This window comes from Rhinolophus sinicus, chromosome 16 (genome assembly GCF_057876585.1).
Source record: "Rhinolophus sinicus isolate RSI-liver-muscle chromosome 16, RSI-T2T, whole genome shotgun sequence".
NCBI classification, from domain to species: Eukaryota; Metazoa; Chordata; class Mammalia; order Chiroptera; family Rhinolophidae; genus Rhinolophus; species Rhinolophus sinicus.
In genome coordinates, this window is record NC_142516.1 from 62,537,002 (window position 1) to 62,559,373 (window position 22,372).

The 22,372-nt window shown below is 40.7% G+C and overlaps 1 protein-coding gene and 1 long non-coding RNA gene across 4 annotated transcripts in view; both read left to right on the plus strand.

The window, feature by feature from the left end:
* The window catches only part of LOC141571329 (uncharacterized), an 87,031-nt gene extending 77,246 nt beyond the window's left edge, over positions 1 to 9,785 (plus strand). For both annotated transcript variants that reach the window (XR_016019236.1, XR_016019237.1), the window contains one exon: positions 663 to 9,785. This is a non-coding gene — a long non-coding RNA (uncharacterized LOC141571329). The remainder of the gene's footprint in view (positions 1 to 662) is intronic.
* A 7,454-nt stretch (positions 9,786 to 17,239) lies between these two features.
* ADAMTSL1 (ADAMTS like 1) overlaps positions 17,240 to 22,372 on the plus strand; it is an 891,281-nt gene continuing 886,148 nt past the window's right edge. For both annotated transcript variants that reach the window (XM_074330337.2, XM_074330338.2), the window contains exon 1: positions 17,240 to 17,779. In XM_074330337.2, the coding sequence (XP_074186438.2) occupies positions 17,693 to 17,779 (87 nt within the window). In that variant the 5' untranslated portion in view covers positions 17,240 to 17,692. The remainder of the gene's footprint in view (positions 17,780 to 22,372) is intronic.

Here is a 22,372-nt window from a genome sequence, read left to right on the forward strand (position 1 = left end):
TGGTGATTTCTGCATTTGGCTCTTAGGACCGTGTGCTCCTGATGTGACCTTTACTTAAGAGCTGCTCCATCATCATCATCTCCTTTACTAGCTCCTCTTATTTCTGGGTGTAAAAATTGGTGCTTTAGTCTCAGTTCTGTTCCCCCATCTCTTTTAATGGAAGATGATTATTGAATAGTGATTAAGAGTACAGATTGCTGAACCAGATTGCCTGGGTTCAAATTCCGGTTCGACCACTTAAATAGTAGCCTGAGTTTGAGCAAGTGAATTAAGCTCCCTGTGCTTCAGTATCCTCATTTGTAAAATGGGAATTATAGGTACGTCAAAAGCATTATACATGAGTTAAAAGGGTAATATATGTAAAACACTTAGATTGGCACCCGACACATAGAATGAACTTAGCAAGAACTATATATAATTATGTTAAAATTAATGTCTTTTTTGGTCATCTACAATCTTTCTAGGTGATTTTATCCAACTCCATGCCTTTAGTTGCCCTGAAATGCCACTAAGCTCTACCCTCATATAACCATCATACATCCAACTATGGTAGGCAGGATTCTAAGACAGCCCCCAAGATTCCTGTGTGCACACCCCATATCTCCTCCTCCTGAGTATGGGTGGACCCCATGAATGTGATGTGTTCTCACTCCTGTTCTTAGATTACTAAGCAGTTGACTCTGAGGGCATCGAAAGGAGGCTTATCTTGAGTGGGCCTGACCTAATCAGGTGAGCCTTTAAGAAAAGATGAAGCGTCAGAAATTTGCTCAGCGAGCCTGGAAGAAAGAAACAGTTATGGTGTGAACTCTCCATAGGAGCTAAATGGAGAGCAGCCCCTAGCAGCTGAGAGCAGTCCCTCTCAACAGCCAGCAAGAAAATGAGGACCTCAGTCATACAGCTGCAAGGAAGCAAATTCTGCCAACAACCAATGAGTTTGGAAGAGGATCCCAACCCGCAGAGGAGAATCACAGCCCTGGCTGTGAATCACACTTTGATTTCATCCTGGTGAGACCCTGAGCCAATGACCCAGCTAACTGTTACCTGGAATTCTGATTTAGAGGGACTGAGAGATAATACATGGGTGTTATTTGAAGCTGCTAAATTTTGGTAAGTTGTTACACAGCAGTCGAAAACTCATACACCAATTGCCAAGTTCACTTCTCTACATCAGTGTGAAAGAAGAATCTCACACTTTACACATTCAGCAAATACTCTTGATTTCTTTCCACATCCTGTGCTTTCCTTTCCTCCTCTTGGGAAGTTGCTTAGGCCTAAAAACTACAATGATCTTTAATGCCTCGCCTTCCCTGAGACCCTACAATTCATCAGCAAACCCTATAGATTCTGTCATCAAAATAAATCCTGCATTCAACTATTTCTGTCTGCCTCCCCTGAGGCCACCCTGGTTCAAGCCACCTCCACCTTGTGCCTGGACCCTTGAAACGGTAACTCCTCTCCCCATGCCATACACTCAGCTCTATGACCGCGGTCACAGTGAATGTTTCAGATAAATCAAGCCGGGCCCCTCTGTGGGACCCTGCAATGACTTCTCATGATACTCAGGATCAAGTCCGCAGCCCTCACCATGACCTCAAGGCTCCGCATGCTTTGTGGTCCCTGGTTATCTCTCTGACCTCCTTTACCACCACCATCCTCTTTCCTCATTGTGCTCCAGGTGCACTGACCTTTCTGCTTTTCCATGACGAAGCCCAGCGAGGTTGCAATCCAGGACCTTTATGCGTGTTTTTCCATTTGCCTGGAACATTCCACCCCGCATCTTCCATGACTGCTTCCTTCATTTCATCAGGTTTCTGCCCCAATAGTACCCCCTCTGTCAGCCTCCCCTAATTGCCCCATCTAAAATAGCTACCCTCTCCCTTCCCCCACCACTGCCTATTTGCCCTCACTGTACTTAGCACTCCTGGCATTGTTATATGAGCTGTGTTTTCTCTCTGTTTATTTGTTTATCGCCTGTCTCAGAATATAAGTTCCAGCAGGGCAAAGAATTTGACTCGATCATCACTCAATCTTCATGCCTTACAATAGTGTCTGGCATGTATAAATAGGCACTTACATGACTTTTATTGAATTAAGAGCCCAGAGAAATATTTGATAAGTTTGCATTAAAAGCAGAATCGAAACATCTGTCTTTTCCAAGAAAGTCCTGATCCTGATACCTGTTAAAAAAGAAATTGAGGAAACACACTTTATTGAATGCAGAAATATTTGTGCTATCTGGTTACATGGTGTTTTAGAGAAGTTTAATGCTATTAAAACATTACTAATTGTATTGCCGACGCCATTTTTGCTGATGTAAGGTTATGGGGGTTGAACTCCGAGACAATGTTTGGCAAGAAAGAGGTGATTTTGGTCATCCAAATGCTGAAATCTAAAATCTAGCTGTGATCAAGACAGACATGATAATGGGGCCATGATGAGACCATGTCCTAGGTCAAATACAAACCGCCTTAGTAATCAATGGCAAACAGAGCTAGAAATTATCCAAAATACATGTGACATGGAAAATGGAGTTGTTTAGAGCTCACCTCATATTTTAGATATCTGGATGGATCACAAGTTTCAGCACAAAAAATAGATGTCATTACAATAAAGTTTGAGATGGAAAGTTTTTCCCGGTATGATAAGGACTTAAGTGATCCAAGATGTATCAATTTTTAAGGCTAATTTTCCAGGTTTACAATGATCAGTTCACATGTAGAGATATGTTTATCCCTTTACTTCCTTCTCACAATGGAGTTGCTTTTAAAGATACTGGTAAATCGTCTCCACCAGGCTAATAATGGCTTCTGTGTAAGTAAAATAAGGCGTATTGATTACGAAGCAAGCCAATGAAATATGGTTTGCTCTCTTCCATCTGATGTTTTAGGTCTCTGCTCTTTCAAAAGTATCATATCTGCTCAAATCATGCGCTTGTTTCTTTTTCCTTAGCAGGTTTTCTCCTTGCCAACTTGAAGCTTTTAAACAATGTAAGTATCTCTTAATTTATGAAATTAATGTTTATTGTAATTTAGAATGGTTTAATGAAGCAAATAAAAGTCAACTTCCTTCTGAATGATCTTCAAAAGAAAAAAATACAGTGCGGTAATTTCTTTAAGCTTTAAGATAGATGTAAAAATATTTACTGTTTACTAAACAGAGCCGTTTTTTAAAAACTCCATTCAAGTGTGGAAGTATGCTGTAAATTAAAAATCTGAGCTGGTGAAATGACACATAAATATTTCAGCAGGAATTTTGGTCCGAGAGATGGATGTAAATGTGCCTATTACACAAAACTTTCTCTTGTTTGACAACTTCAGAGAGCCAACTATTTGGGTGATAAAAACTGCTGCCCAGATTACTGTTAATGTAATCCTGATGGAATTACTTAATAAGTATGATTTTTATCCCTTTTGTAATGTCACAGCTGTATGACTGTTATATGCATGTCTTCACCCTGACTGAATTTTGGCTTCCTCCATTGTGCACATTGATAGAAATTATGGTCTATTAAACATGAAGGTGAGTTTGGTTCTAATTGAATGAACATTATAAAAGAATTGTTTCTTTTTAGTGACTGTCAGTATTGTGCCCATGTCCTGGAAAAAAAAAAATCTAAATCTTCTTTAGACACAAAGATAGGGAAATATTTTAGACTTAAAAAAAAAAAAAAAAAAGTAATGGTGACCAGAAACAGATTCAGTTCAAATAATCAAAGCTTCAGTCAACAAAGTCATTAAAGGACTAGGGGTGTCTAAGAACTTTCTAAATTGCACTCACACCACACGCAAGCAGTTACTTTAGGAGAGGTGAAAGCAATACAGACTTCCAGGAACTAACTGGCTGAGATGAAATGTTCACATTTCCTGAAGATTACCAGTGATTCTCTCCTCATCACCTTCCCACTCCCATACAGTTCACAGATGAATAAAAAGCTCTTCTTCTCTGTATCTTGCCATTTGTAATAAAATATGCCCTATTTAGGTCACAGGTTACTCTGCAGATTAATAACCATATTAAAATGCATTCAGATATGAAGAGGTACAACACTAGTAACCTATAATCCACAGTGTTCAAATGGAATCATTGCATCAAATTGCCTCAGAACCCCTTGCTTCCCTATTATGTTTTCATTAATCTTCATATTACTCCTGTAATAGGGTAGAAGCTATGATTTCCATTTGATGAATAAAGACATTGATGCAAGAAGAAAGCTCAAGACTTTCCAAACGTCACCAAAAATGTCTAGATAGGAACATAGCAGCAAAATCTAGATTTAAAGACTCCCTGAATATTGTTAGGTCAATGATGGCACAATCCATTGAACTTCCCACTTAGAAGTAAATATCTTTATCTGAGTAGAAACAGAACAGGAACCCTGGGCTTATGTTGGCCTCTTTTATGAGAAAAAGGTTTTTGGCTTTTTTTTTTTTTTTTCCTATTTTTTACAGGGTACCTGGAAGGCTTCTTTATGGAATTTGCTTTTTAATTATGTAACATGTTCATTTTTAGAATTTAAATTTGCGCAGTTGGACAACTTAGCCTGCAGTTGGATTGTTAAAATGCCACCATATGCAGGCCCTCATCCTCACGCCTGGTAACCAGTTCTACTGACCTTAGCATACAGAGCACTTACAATTCCTCCAGTAATTCCTCTTAAATCATTTCTGAGCTCAAGACCTTTCATAGATGCTTTATTGCAAAATGCCATGTCTTAACTCATAAATTTGGCCATCAGAACTCTCCACTAATTCTCCTTCACTACCCTTCACTCCCATCCATTCACCCATTCATTTAATGAATATCCATTGGCCATCTACATATATGAGGCAATGTGTTAGCCTCTGCTATCCAAAGCCATGTAAACCATCATGTTTTATCCCTTGAGGAACTCACATATTCGTAAAAGGAGACTAAACAATCATTTCACAATGTAAATAAGTGAAATAATGCATTGGGGATATAATGAGAAAACTTTGTCTATAGATTAAGGAAAAAAATAAAAGAAGTAGAGAGAATTATTTTGAAAGGAATTTGTAACATTGAAGGGAAAAAGGATTTGGCAAACAATTTCGGTGTAGGGCTATACATTGCTGACTTTGTCACAGAAAAAAATCAAAAAAGTATTGTAAGCAACTCTCCTAGAATGGGAAATATTAATACAATATGATACATTCCTAGATTAGATTATTAGGCAGTTTGAAATGTGCTGTCCCAAACCTCTTTACAGCCTCTCTAGGAGAGAGATGGAGTCTTCTTCCACTATAGACTGGTTCTCCACCAGGGGCAATGCACGGAGTGTCTGAGGATGGGTTTCTGTGGGAGCTCTTCCTGGCATGGTAGAACCTTTCCCAATGCCCCTATTTCCTACTTCCTGCCCCTGAACTTTCTGGGAGTTGTTGTCTGGTTGGTAGGGAGGCACTTATGGAGAATCTGACATGCACTATTCTCTCTCACAAAAAATAACAGTCATTTTGGAACAAAGATCATTCTTCAGTTTTGTGTTTGGAACATGCCTTAGAGTAGACTGACAGTGGAAAACAGAAAAGGATCTCTTATGGACTCCTAGGTAGGCATAGCATGATTGTTCTTCCATACTGTTCCATCAATCTTCTAGTAAGTGGGAATTCTTTTCAAATTCTGGCAATAGATAGACTGATTGTTCTGTTTTTCACTATAGTTGTTGGTTTTCATCCTTTTTCCCCTTCTGAATCACTGTAGGTGTTTCAAGGGACATTTAGGAAAGCTATTTCAGGGACCCAATATCAGTAATATCTAAAACCCACGGTTTTATTGTATTTGTACTATTTTTAAAAATTCCTTCAGGCTGGACATTGATTCTCCACTTTGCCATAGTTCCTACTATCTTACAATGACTTAGCCACTTATTTAAGTTCCCTTCCTGGCCATTGAAGTTATCAGTGTTTGCCATTCCATGTATGTTTTATAGGCCTAACAAAAATGGAAAGAAAAATACCTGGACAGGTATTACGCTCCTATGAGGGATGTCTAACATTTCCCATTTAGAAATCTGTAGGAACCAACAATAAATTCAGATAAGGAACCCTTAATGGATCCTAGCGTTTTTCATTCATTCCTTGATGCAGGGAGGGAACTCCTTTAATACCAGTAAAGGCTGTCTGTAGTCCTTGAATGGGAGAAAGGAATGTGAGGCCTTACAGAATCAATGTATGAAAGGACTAGGAAATACAAACTATAAGGAGTGACTCGTAATGGGAATCTTGCCAAGTCATAAAACATTGCAAGCTAGGCACTGGGCCCAAATCAACTAGCTGAATCCTTCGTGATTCAGATCCTCTTCATTTTCTCTCTAACTCTCCATCTTGCTCGTCAACTCTGATGTTTTCCAAACTTTCAGAAACTAGAATGTAATCCCAGAAAATGAGGGATTTCCTCTGGGAAGCCACCCTCATTTTGGAAAGAAACAAGTTTGCAGATTCCACACCCTCTTCCTGTAAAGTCCATTTCAGATTCCTTTCTGAGAGCCTAGTGGAATGTGGATGGCTTCAGGGAAGACCTAAACCAGCATGCAGAGGAATCCCCGACAGTGAACCCTCTGGTCTCTTCTGGTAGACTTTATATTAGATTGAAATATTTTGGGAGGTATAGAAGAATCTATGACCTATATTGACCACATAATCTATTTTTATCTGAATTATCAATCCCTTTTGTCTCAAAAATATTAAAACAGAGAAGGGAGATTTTGAGATGTTAAAAACATGAAGATTGGGATTTGTAGGTATTAGATCGGACCTGGAAATATGCATGTTTCACAACGCCCTCAGGTGATTTTGATGCAGATGGTCCACAGACCACGCCTTGAGAAGCACTAAGACTTTATTCACACCTGAAATGTATCTGCAAACTTTTCCACTGTGAACTTGCAATGGTCCCTGAGTATGAGGAGTACGAGGGTAATATAAACCTTCCAGTAGTTCAGAACTCTCATTTTAGCCATGGATTCCAACATGTCCCCCAAATCGCCACACCCTGACAGAAAGTATCCCTCACTGGAACCAGGATGAGAAGCAAGTGTCTTTGATCCTCCATCCATCAACTGCATAATCAATCCAAGTTCACTCTTGAAATCAACTTAGAGTTGTTTTTTGGTGTTAGAGTTTCAAGGGCACAAAAATTCACAGAGGGAAAAATAGTTTATTGAATGTGACTTTATTCAGGATTTCATCAATAGAAGAGGAACACAAGACAGTAACTGGGAATGTGAGCTTATTCGTTATAAAATTAGAAGCATAGCAATATTACTTCTAATGAAATATGAGGGATACAGTGGATTAAGTAAAATCACTTACAGAAATGTAAATATACAGATGCTAAATCTATGCACACTTCTGTGAAACTTGTATCAGTCTATGATAAATAAAATTACATCCTGAATGTACGTATATTAAAATACTATAAACATTGCCCTTATCAAGGTCAACAAGGGCTGACGTTTTGAAGAGATGTGCTGTTACTATGGGGTGGGTTATAATTAATAGTACTTCCTTTGGAGATTTTGCTCAGTTTGTATTAATTTTGTTTAAGTTCCTAAGGACGGTGTTCAAGAGGAAAATGGACTACTGTTAAACTGTATGTGGAAGTGTTCAGGAAAGTGCACATGTTGCATAAATGAACAAATTCCTGACATAATTTACAACTTTGACCCTTTTATAAGTATCCCTACAAGCCTCATGCCTTATTTTCTCAAATAAGTCTAGAATTCACTTAAGATGACTGTTAGTAAGGAGCTTTATAATCTCTGATAAGACTGTTTAGACTTGGACAAGATTCCATACGTGGCTCCATCGATGACTAAAGTAATGTGGTCTTGTTTGCACAGCTAACAGTATCATTTGCACATGTTGCTCGATGAATGCATTCATGTACTTTAAGTAGCGGTATCTGAGGCACAAAGGTTTTAGGCGGTGCTGTTTGCTCTCCGTATTTGCTCACAAATTTCTTTTCTTACACTTTTGAAAGACGATGGAATCAGGCACAAACAGCATTTACTCTCAAAGTAAAGTTTTTACATATTAAAGCTAAATAAAGATTGGCAGTTTAATTCTAGTATGTTCCTCCCCTATATTTGAAAGTTATTGTCACACAATGGCACATAACATAAAAGCTTAAAAACAAAAATGAAATCGACTCAGTCCTTTCTTTTTTTCTCCTAGCATAAAGGCACTTAAATGAAAATGTTAAACTTCTCACGTTTCTGTGATTTACTCTCTAATTAACCTTCTTATACAACTAAAAGATGACAACTAGTCTTTACCTTCCAAGGTTTAACAACTTTAGGAGTTCTTGTGCTTTTCTTCTCTCTCCATTTCTTTTCTCCTTCCCTCCATCTCTGCTTCAGTGACTATCAGTAAGTACCTACTGTGTGCCAGGCACTGTTTTGAGCTATGGGGATGCAGATGTGAGAAGATCCAGTTCTTGCTCTGTTGGGGACTGACAGCCTACTTGTGGGCAAAAGAAGAAAAAAGACAATTACAATATAGTGTGTGAAGGGGCGCTGTAACAGGAAAGGTCGACAAGGGGAAGTTTAAGTTGAGTGGCAGCACCTAGGAAGATGCCCGACCCAGTCTGGGGGGCAGGGGAGGTCAAATAAGGTTCCCCAGAGAATCTTTCTTAGGCTGATGTTAATTTGGGACTATTTCAATCTTTTAACTTCAAATAACATCATCATCCCTTGCTATTTACAGTAATGTTTAGTTTTCTGAAAGTTCCCTGGACTTTCTGAAAGGATTTTTCACATATTGCAGCCACAATGTTATTGGGCAAAGTTTACCTATTCATGTTAAACAGTGATTGTGTTACGCTGTTGAGATTTGGGGCTTTATCGGTTGCCGTAGTTACTGTTACCCATCCCTTGATCCTGATTCAGGCCGGCTGTGAGATTTCCATAATAGCCCTCTAACGCTGAACGAAGTGAAATCTGGGAAGAAGCCAGAGGATGTGCCTCTCTCTCCTTCCCCTCCATCAAGGTAACAACTTACATTTCTTATTTAACTTACCTTCTCCAAACTTCAGTTCTGAATTTCTTCCTGTGTCCCTTTTTATGCCTTGTCTTACGTTTGAAAAGATTAAATACACAATTTGAAGAGGCAGGTACGTTTGGCGAAATTATTGAATCTTACAGCAAATTTCAAGACATTTTGCTACAAGAAGTAGACACTATGGATCACAATTATAGTTTCGTTTGTCGATGATATTGCCGTATTATTTTCTGCTAATAACTATGTGCTAATAAACCTAAAGGCATATGTGATTTTTGTCAAAGCCTGTAGTACTTTGTCTATGCAACTAGTCTGATTTCCCCCACCCATTGAGCACTGTAATTTATCAGATATCGTGACTGCTCAAAAGTTGAGAGCCACGTCTGTGGCTGTGGCTCTTTATGGAATGTGAATTTGTGTTCATCCGTGGCTCCATTTTAAGGTCATATCATTGTTTTTCTTTCTCATTCATTTTTTCCCCCAAATGGAAATATCTTTATTGTTTAATTCAATTATGAACTCAATTCATGCTCAAGTAACAACATTAAAACAATATCAAAAAGCAAAGTAGAGCTTGAACTATCCCAACAATCCCCCCCTGACCTTTACGCCTATAGAATGTTAATGTTCTCACCTACCTTTAATTAGAAATCTTGATGTATTTTTTAAACATACATCTTAATAAGCTGCCTTAAATTCTTCTGGAACATAGCAGTGTACCATTAAACAATGAAGAAAAGTGCCTTTAGTAATGCTTCACAATTTACAAAGCACTTTCACAAGCTTTAGCTCCTTTGATTGTACAAGCACAAATCAGCAGTATCTTCTAAAACATGTTCGTTATATTGTTGCCAAAATTCTTGATTTGATTGAACTTCTCTTTTTTTTTTTTTTTTTTTGGCCACTGTATCCAGTCCACAAAAAACAACTATAAGTCATGCTTCAAACTTTATGTTTACATTTTTCCCAGTGGATAGTGAGATCATCAGTAGTTGTATCTTAGAATGGGCAGGACAACATATATATTCATAGAGCAGAACAGGTAAAAATGGATCAGTCATTAATTGGGGGTCAAAAGTAACAATTGCTTTCAAGTTATGTTTCACATGGCAATTTGTTTTAAGTCTGCTTCTGTAAGGAATTATTTTACTAAGTTGTCAATGAGAAGCAAACAGAATCCTATGTTCCCACATGTTTATTCTCATTGTATGATTTTCCAGAGCTAGCCAGAGACTCAGTGTTGATTTTCCACTTTGTTTTTTTTTGTAAAACTGAAGGGAATTATGTCCACATATACCCTGATATTTCTTTCAGAATGAACCAAATGGAGGTATAACTTATACCACTGCCTACTATAGATGTCTCTAGGGAAATTGAGAGTAATAACTTAGTTCCAGAGAAAGAGGTCTGTTTTCCTTTTGTTTGGACACTGACTTCAAATAACAAAATAAAAGATGGTTGTAATAGGCAGAACCTCTTGATATCCAGTCATAGGCAAGAACTGAAAAGTGGAATGTTGCTTAGTACAGAGATGACAGTACTTTGCTTTTGTTGTGTCTGCTAAAATGATTTTATAAGTCATGGAAACCCAGCTACCAGGACTTATCTTGGAGGTTTTGTGATATAAACAAGGCACTTTAGATGCTGAGTATGGAATAAGCACCGTATTTCCTTCACCAGCTTTCTAGTATGCCTAGTGTGCCTGGGAGTGGAGAGAACATGACTGCTGGATGAGTACGTATTGAAGCAAAACATACCCAAACACACAAAATACTTGGATATCAAAATGCCATTCTTTTATGTGAGAACAAACTCCTATAATAAAATGTTGACTGAGAACTACCTATCAAACCACCAGTACTTTCTGTATAGTAGTTTACGTTATATTTCAGAGCTTGCCACATCAGCACTTTAGAGAGAGAAGGATTCTGATCATTGAAATAATCTGATAGCGGCTTTAGGAAGCTAGTTATAAATACAGAATCGGTGTTTGCTTCTTGCAATGCTCATCGATGTGGTTTGCATTAGAATAAGTGTTCAATGCAGTTCATCAAACATTTATTGAGTGCCTACTATGTGGCAAGCGATGGGGATAAAAAATTATCTGCAACAGGATACCATGCTATTAAAAGGCTTATGAAATAATGGAGAATATTTTGGAGATGTAACTTTCATAAATGCATTTTGCAAAACCTAATTGTGCATTTTGAAAGAACAGGGATCATATATTTTACTTCTTTTACATATTTTCATAATGGCTAATACAAAATGGAAACTGAATATTATTGTTGACAGACTAACTGACTTATGGAAAAATTGTTGCTAAGTTCAGGTAAACAGTTCCTGAGGTCTTCAGAGAATATGGATGGAATTAATATGTCAGTTTCTAAGTGTAGTTTTTTGATTCCTTTATAATCTCTGTTGTCCTTTGGTGTATCATTTTGACAAATCCTTCAACACATGGAGAAAGAATGACAATTTTTTGAAAAGGTTATTATTATATAAGATTTTCTGTGTGATAAAACCACACCCAATGGGCCTCACCCAGAGGAGCTTATATATGTTATTAGATTCAGGAATGTTAAGTGTGTTAGATTCGGTCCCTGTTGGGCAGTCATATGACGCAAACAGTGACTCTGAAATGAAGCCATAATATATGGTTTAACCTCTTAACAGTTTGTGATGTCATTTTTTATGTGGTAAGAAAAACAAATGCTGTCACATTTTATATTTGAGACTCCCACAAGCCAACATCCAGAGATTAAGTATGCACATTACTAACACCCTATCATGAATGCAGCTAGATGGATGCCAGGAAATCAGTGTGACCTGAAACACTCCTCCATAAGTCAGTGTTATAGAATGGAAAGATAAGTCTGCTGATAAGTTGTAGCCCTCATGAGACACGGAGTTTTCCCCACAGATGGAAGTAGAGGTCATTTTAAATATTTTGATCTGAATGTTAACTTATATGTTTAACCCACTTCAGCTAATCTTAATGCTTATGATTTAAAAATCTAGAGGTACAGTAGCTAAAAACGAAAAGGAAAATCTATATGTTCATACAAAAGATAAAATTAGGACAGAGATTAAATTGGGGCACAGAGTAAGTAAAACTGCTGGTTTCCAGTGTTTACTTTCTTGAAATAGGTTTTGAGTCATTTTTGTGAGATAGAAACATACTGCTTTATGTTTCCTATTTTTATTATGCACGTAATTTAACAGTTTGTACTAGTTGAAGCCATGTGTCTCTGTGGATTGGAATATTGTTGGAACAGCTTCACTCAAGCAAGAGGACTTTTAACTGTATAATTCAGGTATGTGTGTTTTCTTTGAACAAAGTTGGTGACATTCACCTTGTCAAAAATGAACATGTTGCTTGACTGAACAGTTTTACTCATGTTTGGATTGTCTACTGCGGCAAATAAAGGCTGACAAGGGCATTTTCAGCCAGTTAAAGGCCAAGAGGAGAATGAAGCGGAATTTGAGCCAGTTATCAGAAAGTTCCTTTCATGCTGAACATTTTATAATGTACATGATATACTAACTAGAAATAATTTAGATAAATCTTAACTCTGGGTAACAGAATATGCACCTCCCCATTCCTCTTGTTTCTAAGTATTTTCTGAAAAGTATACTTTGTATCGTGGATGTTCTATATGTATTATTTACATTATTTACTATTGATTCTCCTTATTTGGGAAACTTCGAGGTGATAATGGAGAATATAAATGACCAAACTTCATTATATTCTTTAGAAGAAAGAAAGCGTTGTTGGAATGTTTTATTATCTGTTGAAGAATTATATGGCTTATGGATTTTTATTTGGAGTCTGCCTAGGAATTTACACAAATAGGCAGTTTCTCATTCTATTAGTGGATTCTGTCCATTCATTTAATCAGTGAGATAGTTGTGGTTTTTTGTGTGTGTATTTTTTTGTGTGTGTGAGTACCTGCTATGTTCCTAGGACTTTCATACGTACTGGGCTAAAGGTCAATAGCATATGTCTGTCCTTAAGGAGCTTGCAGTTTGTGTATTACTTGATGGTGAAGTGTCCAAGTCAGCTCACTGAAAGCTGTGAAGTATGGTATGAATTAATCCATTTATTAATTCAATAAATTTCAATTTTATCGAGCATGATGTGCTCTGCATTTGGATTGGGTAGGCATGACAGCCATAATGGTGAACTGCTCCTATAAAATTTATAACCTAGTAGGAGAGGGAAAGACATTTTGGCCAATTAATCACATTAATAAAAGTATAATTGCAAGTTAGAATCAATTCTCTGAAGGAAAATAATACAGATACATGAGTGCATATAAATAAGGAATCCAACCAGATGACCTCAGTAGATAACTAGATAGGGGATTGAGAGGAAAGGGGAGAGCCTATACAAAAGTAGTGTTCCTGGGAGTAGCACGCCAGTGTCTTAGTAACAACCAAGAAGGAAGGAAGGAGTGATGCCACATGATTTTGCTAGGACAAGTAAGAAGAGAACTGACTGATGTTCACTGGATGTGACAGCATGGAGGTAACTGGTGAGTGGAGCGGTTTCTGTTTCCGGAGCGTGATGGAGGCCGAATTCTGACTGGAATGCGTCGAGGATTAAATAGAAAGGAAGGAAGGCAAGACAGAGTATAGATAAAACCTTCAAGAATTAGAGTTGTGAAGGAAAAAAGATGTGGGGTAGTTGAAGCAAAGTTAGTAACTTTTACATGGGAGAGGCTGGTGCATGTTAGAATATTGAAAATGGCATAGAGTTTACAAGCAGGTGTGGACTACGCAACAGAGAGAAGGGGATATTTGTAGTAGGTTTTCTTACTAGTTGAAGGCCATAGGGTACTATATTTAGAGCACTGTGGAGGACTGACCTTAGAAAACAGAGAAGGGGAGGACAGCTGTGGATATAAGTAGATTTGGTGGAAAAGATAACGTAGTAGTTGTTCCCCTTCAACCAAGTAGGTTTTCTCTGAAAAGTTGGAGTTCTGCATTTTGTTGATAGGGAAAGGAGTGAAGGAGGGACTAGTTGGAGGTTTGCGGAAAGTGGAGAAGGTTTGAAATAATCACTGTAGAAGGTCAGTAGTGAGACAAACGAATGGACTGGGAGGATTGATGGGTAGTGTTGAGAGCCCATTTGAAGGGGGTGAAAAAGATGCTATGGTGACATTTATCTGTCTTGTTCTGTGGCTTCCCCTTCAGTGCTTGGTTCCTGTAGTGCCGGCACTGAGAAAGCAGGTAACAACAGTTCATTTTGAGTTGAAGTGTTAAGAAAAGACCAAGGTGCAAGGGAGTGCCGGGTATTGGAAAGAGTGTTATTAAAATGACGGGCCCTGGGGGGGGGGGAAGTATTCAGGATAAAAAGGGACAAGAAGAAAAGAGAGGGCTGAAGGAAGGAGGACTGGGGCAGCATGAGCAGTCAGTGGAGTAGCTATGCCACTGAGATCAACAGGTAGACTCAGACTCAGCCTCCAAATCATGTGGCCTCATGTTCCAATGGAGCAGTTCTTTCAGAGTTCTGACTCATGATGTCAAAACACATCTCCTAACGCTAGTCTCCCACAAAAGGGCTTGTCCAGAGCAGAGGCTCTGGCAAGACTGGGACTGGGGCAAGATGAAGAGCCATCGGTGGCTGGGATCCTCTGATGCTCCATGTGGATTCCTGTGCCTGAAATATGACATTTCTTAGTCCTTGTGTCACAGTGAGGTCATTAAGCTGTTAAGTAAAGACACCTGTGTTAAAGCATCCTCCCGCTATGTCATGCAGTATCAAGGAAACTTGATCTTCAGTGGGTAATGAGAATACTTTCTTCCGCCTCATTCAGTTATTTCTTAAACTCTCAGTGATGGATATTACTTTGAAAGTAGTTTAAGAATCTATAGATTTTTAAGTAAACCATGAACAACCAACCAAAGTAGATTATTTGCTAACATTTGAGTCTGGTGTCAGACACAAGCAGCTGGAGGTGGACCTCTGGTGTGAAGATGCTCTATGGTAGTGCCGTCTTCCCATATTATATAGAACAATAATGCTTTCCCTCTCCTTTCTGGTCTTTCCCAGCACCCATTTCATTCTCCAGTAGCTGGAGTGCATCTCCAATAATGGAATCCTTCATCACAGCTGGTTTACAGCAGCATCTTCTTAGCTGGTCTCCCTTCTTTTGAACTTTCTACCCCCTTTTTACCTACACTTAACCGCCCATTAATTAAGCTTTAAATTCTTGCTTCCTTCTGTTACCTCTTTGTTCAAAGACAAGAAGCTCACTCTTTCCTCACCACACTGAAGTGGGAATAAATTCACCTGCCTCTGAAGTGTGAGACATTGGACAAGTCACATAACTTTCTTGGGCCTTAGTTTTTTCACCCATTTAGAAACAAAAATCTGGCTATTGAACTATGTGGCCAAGCTCTTTGGGGTTTGGAGTATGAGGTTGGGCTAGAGTTCCCTTCCAATCCTGAAATTCTGTTCCAGCGTTCCCCTCCAGGGCCTGATTCCAATCCTGGGAGAACAGCCCGTAAGCCTCAGGATTCTCATATGTCAAGTTCAGGCGATCTGCACCTACCTTGAGGGTTGAAGATTTAATTCAGTTAGTATTGCCTAGCACCACCACCTGGTACATCCTGTCTTTCTTCCAGCCTGGTGTTGTTTGTTCCCCAACCCTACCATTTCATTCCCCCACGACCACCCCTCCACCAAGCCCAGCCATGCCTTTTGCTGCTCAAAGGTCCTAGCAAGACAAGCCATTTTCAATCCTCCATGGAAGCACTTTCCTTTTTCCAGCCGGAGTCTTTGATTTTATTTTTGTTTTTTGTCTGTTTGTTTTATTTTGTTTGGTGTTTAATAGCCTACCCTTTCTACTATGCCAATTCAAGTTGAACAATGAGCTAAAAACCCTTTAAAAAATTTCTAAAAGATTTTGACCTTCCAACTTTGACTTTCTGGAATTCTAAGATCAAAGGAGATTTTTTTTTTTTATCTACTTGTTTTTTGTTGTTGTTGTTGTTCACACCTTGGGAGCTCAATAAATACACACATCATAAGTAAATAGATGAATTCTGAGAAGCAGCTCCTTTACCATATATAAGAACCCCCCCCCCCCATATGACACAAAGGCTGATGCCAACCCATATACCATTCATTTCCTATAGGCACTTCTGCCCTGACTGAGCCTTTCATTGTCAGTAGACAGTTTGTGTCTGGTCTGTTTACGCAATTAAAATGGGCAAGATCCACCTCTGTCTAGGTCACTGATGGGCTACAACATTTAAGCACAGCCTTTGGCTGTAGGAATATGTGGATTGAATGAATGGTTGCTAGGGAGTGTCTCCGCGTCTTCATTTTATGCTGGGCTCACTCCAATGCTTGCACGTGGGAACTTCACAAAAGTTATTTCACCAGCGCTGAGCTGAATCCTCTTATCGTACAGAGTTTACTGAAGTGGGGCCAGCTCCCCGCCTCTGCGAGCTTCCCTGCCAAGGTTCCAGAGGGGTGGAGTGGCCTGGAAGACCGTTGGAAGAAGGGTGGGGGATTTGCTTTCTTATAAAGATGCTTTGGGAGACTGGCTCTGGAGCGCCAGGTTTTCAAGAAGAAATGAGCCTGGGTCCCAATGGCAAAGAAAAGGGCATGAAACTTTGCTGTTAATGGAGAAAGCCTGAAAGCTCAAGTGTAAGTAATATCGCGGCCCACACCAGAGAAAGGGAGGGGCGCCGTGGCTTGCCCCCAGAAACCCTTTGGCACAAGAAGACAACAGCGAAGTCAGTCTCATTGAACCCGTTTCTTGGGCTCCGGAGGAGTGACGCCGGCTCTAGTTCCGAGTCTCTACGTAGTTGTCGTGGGTCCCCGCTGCGCTTGAGCAAAGTCCTCTTTCCCTAGACCTGGTTTACACAAGTGAACTCCATAGGAGAATCTACGCACCCAGGGGACAGGTCCCCATGGACAGACTAACACACCATTACGTTCAGTACTGCTCCATTGCATGGGTTCGCGAGTTTCTTAATCATCTCTCCCTCTGCACATGCACAAACTCTTCCCCAGTTTTTGTAGGGACTTGCTTGGCTCCCGGGCCTCCGAGTTCCAGGCAAAGTGCGCAGAGAATGGCCCTGGGGACTTGTTCCTGAGAAAGCCCTAGAGTCCTGGAAAAGCTTTTCTTTCTCAGCCGGCATTCACGCAGGGCAGGCAGGATGACATTACAAACCCAAGCAAGGTGTGTAGGGCCGGACCCTCGCTTTAAAAAGAATAAATAGAAGTCAGCAGGTAGCCCCGCTCCCCAAAACGCGCACCGCGATCGCTCCCGGGGCGGTTGGGTGTCTGCGCTCCCCGCCTTCCCTGGGCTGACACACGAGGGGAGGAGCAGGAGCCGGAGGGTGTGCTGGGGGGGTGGGGTGGGGGTTGGAGCGCGAACCATCCCGAGCCAAGATAAGCAGCACATTCACAAATAACGCCCCCACCCCGAGCGCACACGCTCCCATTCAAAGCAGCCGGGCTCCGTGGCCTCAGGAAGGCTCAGAAGACGCGGCTGCCCGGCGCAGCCCTGCCCCGCAGGCGCACGCTCCACACGCGCACGCCTGGAGTCCGTCCGCCCGCGGCCGCCGAGACCTCGCAGCCCGCGCGGGAGGTGGCTACAGCTTCCAAAGAGGGGTCTCGCCCAGGACTCGTCCCGCTTCCCCGCTGGTGGACGATGGCGCGGCTGGCGGCGCCCTGGCACTCGGCGCTCTTGGTCCGCATCTTCGGCAGCACCTGGTGCCTGCTATTTGTTGCCGGACAGGTAGGGCACTTTGCACGTCTTGCGTCCTTCCTCCTCCTGGCATTTTTCTAGTCCGCGACGGTGGAGAGCGCTATAGCTTGGGGCGCGCTCTCGCCAGTGAGGGTCCATCCTGGAATTGCGCTGCCACCCGAGCTGGGACAGGTGGCGCGGGGTTGGGGCTAAGGCGGCCCCTCGTGGCGAGCTCCGGGCTGGCTGGGTCAAATCTGCGATGAGCCTCCGCTCAGCTTCCTGGGGCCCTGTCCCGGGTTCCCGCCGGCGCCGGGGTCCTGCCTCCAGCTGGGCAGTCCGGGTGAGGAGGCGGTGCCTGAGCCCCAGTACCGCGTTCTCCCAGGAGTCCGCCACCCCTCACCCCTTCGAAATGGTCCTTCTCGGACCCCGGTCTCTCCTTCGTGGCGGAGGCTCGGGCGCTGGGACACTCCTCCTTACTTCCGTCTTTCGCCTGACTGGTGAACTTCTGAAATCGTCACCCTACGGCCCCCCGCATCCGAGGGTCGGTAGCAGAGCACTCGTTTAAGATGTGCAGACACTAGATCAGGTGGGCTCCCTGGTTTGGTGCCTCTGGAGAAAAGGTGACCCTGGCCGGTGCACGAGGACTCGTCCTCACCACGCCCCCCTCTGAATGCTCCTAGGGATTTCTTCTGAGCCAGAAGGGGTGAAGGAATTGGGGAATTCTCCTGAGCGGGTGTCTCAGGCCCTGAGGCTGCGCAGAACGGCCCTGGTTGAGTGACTAATTCAAAGTCGGCTTGGCAGCGGTTTATTATTGAAGGACCCTGGAGGGAACCGCTTAAGGAAGGGGGCGGGGGTCGGTCAAACCCAAGATGCATGTACCGTCTTTGGCATTCGCGCTTTCCAGAGTCAGGTAACTTGTGATTAAAACTCAGTTTGTACATAATTTAGCCTACATAAATTTGCTGTTCACAGTATTAGTTGGGTAATTCTGGGAAAATGCCCAAATACTCTTGGCCGGAATTATCGCCAGATAGCCTCCCTTTCCTCTGTTTTGCTTATGGAGACTTGTCCAAATCGGGGGATTTCCTTCCCTTGCTTTTACTTAACGTTTGAAACTTGTTTTCAGATCCTTATTTTAATGGTCATTTTGATTGCAGTCGTGCACTTTTAGAGGCTGAGGACCAAGAATGATGGCTAAGAAGGGCCCAGGGCAGGCTGACCAGCAGGGACTACCCTAATAAGTGACAGAAATTTTCAACAGGGAACACCTGCTTAGATTGGAGTATGGAAAACCATTGCAAAAGCTTGTCTTAATTATCAGCAAGTTTTATTCCCAATATGCTTTGCTCCATGGCTGGGCTTCTCAGAGGTGGCTATATGTTAGGATTGCCTGTGGGAGTTCTTGAAACGCCCTATGCTAGGGCCACGCCCCAGTTGGATTGCATCCGAATCCTGGGGAGTGGGGTGAGGCTTGGGCATCAGAATTTATAAAGCTCCCAGGTGCTTCCATCGTGCAGCTGGGTTGAAAACCACTGTGCAAAAATCTGTTCTTATAGAATCATGACCCCGAAAGGAAAGTCAAAGGGAAACAGTAAAGAGGGCCTAAGAGACAGGCTCAGGAGAACATTTTAACGTGGAGCTTCCAGTCCTGGCTCTGTCCCTAACTAGCTGTGTCATTTTGCTCAAGGCCCCTAACCTTTCATTTCCTCATATGTAAAAGGAGAGTGTTGGCCTATGTTTTTGAAGGTTCTGCCAGCTCCAAAAACACCAGGCAGGTTGACATCTAACCAAATCAAGACAGAATGCCTTGTCTTATTTTTAAATATCCGCAGGGATAGCAATTCTACGTTATCCTTGAGATTTCAGTAAAATATCTAGTAATATTTGAGTCCAGCAAAAATACATAACATAGTTTTCTTAGATTTGTCGTGCTTTTATGTTTTTGTTTTGTTAGTTTATTTTATACTTTACCACTCTGCCTTTTTAGACCTCCTTTAAGTCATTGGTACCTTCTGAACGTTCAGGACAAACTGATTTTCCTAGCATTACACACCTGTTCTTCCTTGCTGTGCTTCTCAACCAACTTTCTTCCGGAGGAAGATGATGAAAGCAGATTTGAGCCGTGTGTGTGTGTGTGTGTGTTGGAAGTGGTTTATTGTTTAACTCCAAATGACTTTTTCTTGTTCCACTCCAGGGCTGCTCTCCACATGTGAGGAGCCTGACTAAACTTGTTAGGGAAGGGATAGAAAAGAGTTTAAAGTGGTTGATGGGGTCCGTCTCGTGGTGGAGCGCAGTACTTTACAGTTAACTTACTCAGGTGTTGGTCAGAAGCAGATGATTTTGCAACACTGTTTAATGTCCTCACTTTTTAAAAAACCACATGTGGCTTATATCTAATCAGCAAATTAAACAGACCAGAAACTTGAGGACACTTAATATGAAATCAAGAAGAAATAATTCTATTACCAATAGCCAGTGCCAAATGATTTGAACATTGTTGGGAATTTTTACGTTCTTTAACCAGTTTTTAAATCAAAGCACTCATACATGAAAGCCTGACTAAAAGAGTTATCAGACTTCTTATATATATTGTAGCCATACCCTGTTTCTCTGAAAATAAGACCTAACTGGAAAATAAGCCCTAGCATGATTTTTTCTAATGCATCTTTTGGAGCAAAAGCAAATGTAAGACTCGGTCTTATTTTGGGGGAAACATGGTAGTAAAAGGAAGATTTGTGTTCAAGACCTTCTGGCTCCCTAAACTGAATGACAGCTGAGCTTTAGTTTCCACAAGTCCAAAGAACAATTTAAACGCAGATGAAAATTATTTGGAAATCCCAGAATTTCTCCTTTCTTCTCACTGAATTTCTTCTTTCAGAGGTTATTTCTCTCTTGTTTTGGCTGAATTACCATCCTAACTTGCAAGATTCTTTTACTTCCATGTGCAACCTGCAGGTAGCTCATTCCTTAGATTCTTATGAAACTGATTATTTTACAGATAATCAATTTCAATTCATCAGCTGAAGCCAGATTCATCGCATTGGCCAAATTGATCCCAGGTAAGGAAGTACATAATAAACAAATAATGGTTTAAACCAATCGGGATTATTGCCTACTTAATGATTTCTGCAACCCATCTGTAGCAATCCCCTGCAAAAATAAACAAGGTTGTAGGAGAGGGTTGTACCTATGTCTGCACAAATCCACTGCTATTGCTTAAAAATGTCCCATCGTAGTGGCCATTCACATTCTTTTGGTGGTATATCAGTGGTAGCTCATTCAAACATTAAGGTAGAATATTTTTTTTATTCACTATGTATTCTAAACTGAATCTTGTTAGGAATTCAATCAATGAAATAAATAGTTTCAGGATGCTGGAAAGATTTTGTGCCTTTGTGGGCATCTGATTTTTAGCTAAAGACTTTGAAGAAAAGAAGACTTGCTTGTCTCTTTGTTGTCCTCTTGTATGTTCTTGCTCTTGTTTCATTTTTTATTGTCATTCTTACCATGATGATAATTCTGCATGGTTGAAAAAATACTAAGGGCTTATAAGGAAACAGCAACTTCCTGCCCTACTCTTTCTCCTAATTTCAGATCCCACAGCCCACCTTTTTGTTTTGTTTTGTTTTATATTATTTTGAGGCATAATTGACCTACAGTAAATGCATATATTTAAGGTATACTGTTTGGTAAGTTTTGACATATGTACACCTGTGACACCATCACTGAAGTTTCCTCATTGCCCTTTGCAATCCCTCCCTGCCGCCCTTCCTTCCACCCAACATCACCAGTCAAACAGTGATCTACATTCTGTCACTATAGATTAATGCATTGTCTAGAATTTTATGTAAATGGACTCATGCAGTAGGTAGACGCCCTGTTTTGATTTGGTGTTTTTTCATTCAGTATAATTATTTTGAGATTATCCATAGTGTATCATGTATCAATTTGTTCCTTTTGATTACAGAATGTTACATTGTAGGATACATTAGTTTGTGGTCCATCAACGTTCAACTATTGAGGGACAGTGTGTTTCCAGTTTTAGGCTATTACAAATAAAGTTGCTATGAAAAATTGTGTACTATCTTTGTATGGACATGTGGGTTAATCTGTCTTAAGTAAATACCTATGAATGGAATGGCTGAATCATTGGTAGGTATATGTTTAACTTTTTAAGAAACTGTCAGTTTTCAGAAGGTAGTACAATTTTATTTTTTATTAAATTTATTAGGATAACTTTGGTTAATAACATTGTATTCTCAAGATCTATCCGTGTTGTCACAAATGGCATCTTTGTTTATGGTTGAGTAGTATTCCATTGTGTGTGTGTGCGCACGCGCACACGCACACACACACACACACACAAACACACACACCATCTTTATCCAATCATTCATCAAAGGACACTTAGGTTGTTTCCATGTTTTAGCCACCATGAATAATGCTGCCATGACCACAGGGGTACATGTACATGTATCTTTATGAATAAGTATTTTCAAAATTTTGGGGTAGATACCCAGAAGAGGGATTGCTAGGTCATATGGTAATTCTATTCTTAATTTTTTTGAGGACCCTCCCTATTGTTTTCCATAGTGGCTATATCAGCTTACATTCCCACCAGTAGTGTGTGAGGGTTGCCTTTTC